At 40.2% G+C, this 8,098-nt stretch overlaps 3 protein-coding genes across 6 annotated transcripts in view; 1 reads left to right on the forward strand and 2 right to left on the reverse strand.

Moving 5' to 3' along the window:
- Positions 1–18: 18 nt before the first annotated feature.
- On the reverse strand, positions 19–2,487 carry sde2 (SDE2 telomere maintenance homolog (S. pombe)). Its single transcript, XM_060859686.1, has 7 exons — positions 2,342–2,487; positions 1,944–2,061; positions 1,750–1,861; positions 1,456–1,625; positions 1,167–1,272; positions 652–1,042; positions 19–558 (listed from the first exon to the last, which is right to left on the reverse strand). The coding sequence occupies exons 1-7, from the start codon at positions 2,441–2,443 to the stop codon at positions 340–342; spliced, it is 1,218 nt and encodes a 405-aa protein (XP_060715669.1). The 5' UTR covers positions 2,444–2,487; the 3' UTR covers positions 19–339.
- Positions 2,488–3,673: 1,186 nt separating this feature from the next.
- mrps28 (mitochondrial ribosomal protein S28) lies at positions 3,674–5,031 on the forward strand. The gene is made up of 2 exons (XM_060859258.1): positions 3,674–3,918; positions 4,568–5,031. The coding sequence occupies exons 1-2, from the start codon at positions 3,715–3,717 to the stop codon at positions 4,928–4,930; spliced, it is 567 nt and encodes a 188-aa protein (XP_060715241.1). The 5' UTR covers positions 3,674–3,714; the 3' UTR covers positions 4,931–5,031.
- A 418-nt stretch (positions 5,032–5,449) lies between these two features.
- The window catches only part of capn1b (calpain 1, (mu/I) large subunit b), a 26,003-nt gene continuing 23,354 nt past the window's right edge, over positions 5,450–8,098 (reverse strand). For all 4 annotated transcript variants that reach the window (XM_060858896.1, XM_060858898.1, XM_060858897.1 and 1 more), the window contains 7 exons: positions 8,084–8,098; positions 7,577–7,641; positions 7,288–7,356; positions 7,085–7,163; positions 6,835–6,948; positions 6,606–6,664; positions 5,450–6,185 (listed from right to left, as the gene is read on the reverse strand). The exon at positions 8,084–8,098 is cut by the window's right edge and continues 43 nt beyond it. In XM_060858896.1, the coding sequence (XP_060714879.1) occupies positions 6,159–6,185; positions 6,606–6,664; positions 6,835–6,948; positions 7,085–7,163; positions 7,288–7,356; positions 7,577–7,641; positions 8,084–8,098 (428 nt within the window). In that variant the 3' untranslated portion in view covers positions 5,450–6,158. The remainder of the gene's footprint in view (positions 6,186–6,605; positions 6,665–6,834; positions 6,949–7,084; positions 7,164–7,287; positions 7,357–7,576; positions 7,642–8,083) is intronic.

Raw genomic sequence — 8,098 nt, forward strand, 5'->3', positions numbered from 1 at the left:
AATTTTTACTCAGAGACGTTACATACAAGTGTATTTTAATAAGGCAAATCAAGAGTACATTAACAAAAAATAAATCAAATCCATAGGCACAAAAACCCCCACAAGAACCACTCGTTATTTTATTTCTCTTTAATGTTAAAATGATTCTCTTTTGTACAAATTTCAAAGTAAATTCTTCAAACACTCTTAAAAGGCACCTAACAACAGTCTAGAAATCTCTTTTCCGTTCTGCTTTAATGTGAACAAGGAAATGACAGTTATATTTAACTGAATATAAACTTATAAAAGGAGATTATATATATTTAAAGTAACCAAAAAAAAAAAAAAAAAAAGTCCTGCTTATTTTTTCTTGCCCTTGCTGGGTTTGGCTAAGAGCGCCGCGTCAATCTGATCATCACTCAGTCCTCTGACGGAGTAGAGGCGGGCAGCACGCTCTTGCAGCGTCCCTCCACACTTCATCCCTCGCTTCATCAGCTCAGCCTTCAACCGCTCCAGACCCAGAGCTTCCAGCTCTTCCACCATGCTACCAGACATCAGGTCTAACGCTGTCTCTGTGTCCTGATACAGATATATGGTCTACAATGAGTACTGTAGTAAATGTGATTAAAAAAATTTTTTTGTGTGAAAAAGAAACTACATTTCACTGCTCACCTCTGGCTGAACTGGCTGTGTGTCTTTTGTCTCGACAATTACGTCCTTCTCAGCTTCCTGTTGAACGCTGACAGTCTGTTTGTTCTCTTCATTTTCACTGTGCTCCATTTTTCCAGGTTCCTCTTTTTCTTCTGTTTTGTCCTGGCTGGGAGACGGAGAGCAGGGAGCTGAGGCGGCGTTGGAACTGCTGTCACTGCTGCTGCTGCTGCTGGGTCGGTCCTGAAACTCAAATTTCTCCTGTTCCCTGGTTGCTGTTATCGGTACTGCAGCTGGCTGGGAGCTGCAGGAAGGACCAGCCCCAGAAGAAGCGGAAGAGGAAGAAGCTTCAGATTCGCTCTCATCACTATCTTCATCTGAGCTGTCCACGTCCTCGAGGTCCTCAAGGCCAGTCCTGGGGAGATCAGGATTGTCAATAACTGTTCCATAATACAGATTATTTAAATGGCTAGCTATGATTTCCATTTCAAATATTCTTGTTCCCCCCCCCAGAGCATTGTGGCTGCTGGATTTCTCACCAAAAGCATTTCTTTTTTGAAGATGTGTCGCTGTCCTTTGTAGCCGGGCGTTTGCGTTGCAGCTTTTCGTCTACCCGGACCATGCTGCTGGATGAAGCCTGCATGCCTGGATGAAGGAAAAAAATCAAAGTCCAACTCACTTAATTTCTGGCCCAAAAAAAAAAAGCTCAGCTAGAACAGGCATCAATAAAGGTAGAGAAGAACTAGCAGACAAGCAATAATAAACAATCTACAGCCATTTAAGGCACCTATTAATAGATAATTTCCAGATATTTAATGTATAATTAACCTTTGAGCACAGAGTCCTCCAGCCTTTCAGAGAGGTCGTGACACTGCTGCTCATACTTTTTGTCGGCGAAATGGTGTTTGGGCTCAGCCAGCTTGCGTTGAATCCTCTCCAGACGCCGCTGCTCCTTCTCTGCGTCACGGTCGGCCTGCTTCTTCAGCCACTCCGCCATCCTGTGCGCACACAAACACGTCAACCACATCAACACTTGTAACCATTAACACACCAACAGTTTATCGTCTCTACTGCACCCTTTCCTGCTCGCTTTTTTTTTTTTTTTTTTGAAACAAATCTTACTCTTTTTCGTGATTGACATCTCGGAGTCTCCGCCCACTCAGATCTCTGCAGGCCTCCCGATTGGTGGTTTTCTCGATCTGCGCCCCAAGAGCTCGCAGCATGGAGCCGAAACCTGACGTCATTAGAAAACAGTTTGATGTACATCACGTTTACACGACAGTTAAATAAACATACAAAAATAAATAAACATGTACCTCCTTTGCCACCATATAAACGAGGCTCGATGCGATAAATCCCTCCAGCTTGCAGTCTTTCTTCACCATCCAATATTCGGCCATTGTTCTTCACGTAAAAATCAGCACAACACAGGCCCTAAAACAGGGAAATGAGTCACAGAATCAATAATAAACAAAAGTTTACAACAACACAGCGGTGTGATGATGAACCAAAACAAACGAGATACAAATCCAGTATAAAAAAAAACAGGCAGTATATTAAAAGGAAAGACACAATAATGATGTTTAATATCTACACAAGTTGTAAACACTGTTACTGTAACTTATACACTCAGTTCTACACCGTTAGCAAAACAATTAGCTTCCTACATAACAAACTATATATATAACTAATATACTAACGATATTTAACTCACCTCTCCGGGACTGAACAATCCTATCAGCTTACTGACCGTCGACTGGTCGGGAACAGAACAGTTAATAAACCTTAAAGACGGAGAAACAACAAAAACCTCCATGTTTACAACGTCGTCACGTTCCGCGTTCACACCGTCGCGTTTTAATGCCGTCATGTACTTGAAATTACCGCGCATGCGCAATATACACGCAAAATAAATAAACAAATAAATACAATAAAAGTAAAAAATAAATAAATAAATAAAATAATAATAACTATAACAAATACTTTTTTTTGAAGAGCTATAGCGTGTATTAAAAAATAAAAATAAAAAAAATACGCAATGACACTCCCAAACTGCGTTGTTTTATATTTCCCCTTCATTTCTTTTCTTATTTTTTTTTTAAGAGTTTTTATTTTTTAAACAAAATAATAATATTTTTGAAGAGTTTTTTTATTATTGAAACACATGTAGATGTATAGTTATTATTATTATTATTATTATTATTATTATTATTTACCTGAATAAATTCATTTATTTGTTTATTTTATTTTATTTATTTGCTCTCTTTATTTTGCTTTTTATTCGTTTTTTATTACAGTCTTTAATTGGTCAAGATATACAAACGGAGGGATAAATGTAATTAATATAAATAATAATAATTAAAAAAAAATAACAATAATAATAATTACATTTCTTTTTCCTCTGAGGATTTTTTAATTTTGTGCAGTTTGTTAAACTATGACTGTACTAATGTTCTATATTCTTTGCAAAAATTTTTTTTTTTTAAAAATCAGAGAAAACTGTTTATACCTTTTATTTTTTTAACCTATTTTTTTATGCCTGTTTAAACTGATTGTATGCTTTGCTTTATACATGTTTACTTGCATTTGTAAATGCCATTATAGTTATATACTTTGTTCATTATTTAAAAAAAAAATAAATAAAAAATAAATAACAAATCGTCCTTTTTATTTTATTTTTATTTTTTTTAGCAAATCGCATTGTTAATCTATGGTTAAAGACAAATTAAGATCATTCTCATATGTATATGATACATTTATAAAAGGAAATTGTTGTATTTTTTATTCCTTCTAAACCTTCTGCGTTCCTCTTAATGACATGATGCTAAGGCTTCAGCCCAAATAGAGCGTTTCAGCCAAGTGCACTAGCTGTATAGGAGCACTACACAGTACACAAGCCATAGACATCTACACACAAGCCATAGACATCTACACACAAGCCATAGACATCTACACACAAGCCATAGACATCTACACACAAGAAATAGACATATACACACAAGCCATAGACATCTACACACAAGCTAGCAGACTGTGCGCCCTTTCTAGTGGACTCTAGGGGAGGATTGACAGCGGTCCTGTTTCAAAATGGCGGCTCTGTACAAGGTTGTGTGCAGCGCGAGACGCGGAGGAACGTGTTTACTAACGAAACGTGACGTTTTTCTAGGGAGAAAATGTTACAGCAGCGACGATAAAGACGTTTCTACAGGAGGAGAAGAAGAGAAACAGAGAAGCGGCTTTGCTGCTGCTTACGAGCTTCATTCCGAGCTGAAACAGCAGCAGGACACTAAGGTCTGATGTCAGGACACTGATTAAACTTCACTGTAGTTCAGTGTTTATACAGACACACACACACACACACGCATACATACACACACACACACACACACACGCAGACATACACACACACAGACACACACACACACACACGCAGACATACACACACACAGACACACAAACACTGACACAGACACACACACTGAAACAGACAGACACCGACAGACACACACACTGACACAGGTCTTATTTTACAGCCCATGAAACAGACGAGTTCCTGTTATCACTAGTCCAATAGCAGCTCTTTTTAACACTAGTTTCTTTATCATCCTCCCACTTTTCTGTCCAGTTTAATATTAATTGTAATAAACATTTCTTGTCATGTCACAGAGAAACTCCTCAGTCCTGTAGACCCCCAAAAGCTTTAACTCTTAGTGTTATAAAGGTGTTAAATCCTGTACTTGTGAGGTGAAATGTAACTGTACACATAAAAATATACCTGGTATTCTTTGTAAACCACTGTGGTATGAAAGGAACTTTTATTTTGTAGGGAAATTGCTTATGATATTATATTTAAAATATAATTATTATAAGAATATTATAAAAATAGTGTTTTGGTACTTTTCATGGTTTGCTGAAAATGTTTGTTTGTTTTTTCCCCCAGAGCTACAAGCTGCACAAGGTTTCTAAGAGCTCCTCAGACGATTCCCAGTCCTTTGCGTCGCTGCTGCGTCACTCGCCGTTGATCCAGATGGGTCCTGCTAAAGACAAAATCGTCATCGGTAAAGTTTTCCACGTGGTCCAGGACGACTTGTACATAGATTTCGGTGGCAAGTTCCACTGCGTGTGCAAGCGGCCCAAGGCTGACGGTGATAAATACCGGCGTGGCAGCGTTGTTCGCCTCAGGATGGAGGACCTCGAGTTGACCTCACGTTTCCTGGGTGCAAGCACCGACACCACGCTGCTGGAGGCCGACGCCACCCTCCTCGGACTGCTCGAGGGGAAGGAAGCCAAAGAGAAGCAGTAGCTTCGGACAGTGTCTACAAACCCTCAGAGACTGTTAAACTGTCGTTATTCTGTCAACAGCGATGAATAAATAAATTATATTCGGATTTTTGAACGTCTAAATGTTTAACTTGGGGAAGTTTATTTCTTTCGTTTATATTAATACGGTTCTTTTCACCTTACCGTTTCCAGAATAGAAACCCTCAGAGATTTGTTCAGCACTTCGTAACACTTCCATGTTTGTTTTCTGGCATCATTGATATAGTGTTTAAAACTTTTTTTGTTGGACAAAAAAAAAATCAACTTAAAATTACAATTTCATTTTGTAATTAACAATATTTTTTTTTTTTAAAAAAAGGTGGCGCTGTGTAATACGTAAGGAATAAAGGCGGCCATTTTTTTAAATTATTATTATCTGATGTACAGATCGGCGCTGCTAATTTCTTTTAGCAGTTTGTATACAAAAACGTTGAAAAATCAGTGCATGAGTAACGCAGTTAGCCACAACAGCCTGAGCTAAAATACATTAAAAACCCACACGTTTGTTTTTTAAACCATATAACTTTATTGTTAAGCAAGGTTATGAGAAAACGACCCAGAATGAAAAACTATAAAACATTAAGGCTAAAATGGCAAACTTAAATCTATTTGGTTTTTCGCTTGCAATATGGTTAGACACGCACACACGCTGAAACGTCAGATGTGTGCCGAGGTCAAGGTACGACCATGGTGCTATTTGAAGACGATTTGCTTTTAGCTTTGAATCTATCTCACATTGATCTTCTCAGTCTGTTGGAGAGGATCGTAACGTGCATGCTGAACGTTACGACGTTGTGGTCTGACCGATTCCCGGCACACACCCAATCATATAGTGTTCCGTGTATATGCACTGGATATGTAGTGGTCTACAAAAAAAGAAACATTCCACAACTCTGACTAAGAGAAAATATATTCTAGGTTATCAAGGGCTATGAAATAAGACGAACGACATGCACTTAGGCGCAGTGCAGGATTAACTCGCTCTGAATACACATGCAGCTGTGAGTGTTTGTATGGAGTGCAACACAATAGTGTAGTTTGATGTGGCTAAGAGGTTCATGTTGCATAGTCGTTAATATACTAAGGTATCCGAGGTGTGTATAGTTAGCAGTGAAGTGGTTAAGGCTGTTCTCTCGCCATCCTATGATGATCGACGCTCCGATTCTGGTCTTCGTGGACGTCCGAATTGTCTTGGTGTAGCTTCGGGAAGCTTAGCCACACATGGTCAGGTACAGCCACTGTGTCCGAGACAGACAAGCGTTAATTCCTATACGCAAGTACTAACACCCGTTAAGTGATAAAAGCGTCAGTATAAATGCATTTGTATTACATAGATGCTGTGTCCCAAATAACATACGGTGTACTAAAACTGCACTCTACAGTCTAGTACTTGAAGTTTACAAGTTTATTGTCGAGTTTAGTCCTGAAACCTTTCTCTTGTTCAGTGTTAGCACCTTGTAACCCCACCTCTCTTCTGCTACCGAAGCAAAGTTAGATGCGTTAAGCCTCCGACACTACAGTATGAGTGGGATCATAGTTCCTGTTGTGATCACACTACTCACAGTATTAATATGTGATTTGGGACACGCCTAATGAGTCATACTTTTTCTATTTAAGTGTCAGTTTACTCGGAACACAAAGATCCAAAACAAACCCACCTCAGAGATGTTTAGCTCAGCAAACCCAGAGCCTTCTTTGTCCAACTGCATAAAGGATCCTGTTTGGACAGAGGTATAGTAGGTGTAATAAATATTCACTGAGCGAAAGCTTCTAATACATCTCACACCTTGGCGAAGTTATTCACGTCACCTGTCAGTGGTTTTAACATGGTTGATTTTGTACATCATCAGACACACACTACGTGATTAGAGCAGCTCGGCTACTTACTAAACATGGCTTCCAGTTTAACCAGGCAGCAGATGAAGTTATCAAAGTCGATCACGTTTTCGTCAGCGTAACGTGCCACCAGGACCTGGTTCAGCTTGTTGTTGAGCTTAAACCCTGAAGAAGCAGAAAAGATTTCAGGAAAAATTTCACCAGAGTTATGCAACAGAGAAACGTTGCGATTAGTGCGATTTATTTTTAAAAGTCAAATCGTAATGCATTTTTATCATCGTCAAGATGTCTGTCGCCGTACCGGCAGACTCCAAGGCCAAGCGCATCTCATACGAGCTCATGGTTCCTGATTTGTCCAGGTCATATTCCCGGAATATTCCCTGCAGAGACGGTGGAGATAAACCAGAGATGTAAGAACAACACCTCAGGTCTCACGCTTTTGCGTTTCGAGTTGTAGCTGAACAAACATCTAGGATTATAGACCTCCTGCTCTCTGGCACTCACCAGCCACTTCCTGATCTTATTCCACAGGATCTGGAACTCCACCAGTCCCAGTCGAGCACTTCCGTCTTTCTGAGAGTCGTCTCAGTCAAGGTGTTGTGTCTTTATTTCAATGCATTGAAACATATCTGTGGCTACAGTCTGCACAGGTTCAACGTCTACGTGTGTGTGGCTGTGTGTGTAGGTCTGTGATCAAGGATTTATATAAATTGTGAGGTTTATACAGAAGCTAAAGGTCGTACATTTAGACCCTTGATTTCAATAAGTTCATTACTAAATGATTGTTGGATACATCCATAAGTGCCACCATCGCTCTGCACGACTCCATACTGAACCCGTCTGTCTTCAGATCCTGGTCTGAGGAGGGGAAAAAGAAAACAGCAGCATGTAAGGACACTCATTCTCACTTACACATGCACACTCAAACCCCCTCTCTCTCACACACACCCCCTCACTCACACCCCCCTTTCTCACACACACCCCCTCTCTCTCACTCACACCCCCCTTTCTCACACACACACCCTTTCTCTCACTCACACACACCCCCTTTCTCTCACTCACACACCCCCTTTCTCTCACTCACACACACCCCCTTTCTCTCACTCACACACCCCCTCTCTCTCACTCACACACCCCCTCTCTCTCACTCACACACCCCCTCTCTCTCACTCACACACCCCCTTTCTCTCACTCACACACCCCCTTTCTCACACACACCCCCTTTCTCTCACTCACACACCCCCTTTCTCTCACTCACACACCCCCTTTCTCTCACACAGTCTATTAATAACAACCTTACGTTTGGACACTACTC

This window comes from Tachysurus vachellii, chromosome 23 (assembly GCF_030014155.1).
Source record: "Tachysurus vachellii isolate PV-2020 chromosome 23, HZAU_Pvac_v1, whole genome shotgun sequence".
NCBI classification, from domain to species: Eukaryota; Metazoa; Chordata; class Actinopteri; order Siluriformes; family Bagridae; genus Tachysurus; species Tachysurus vachellii.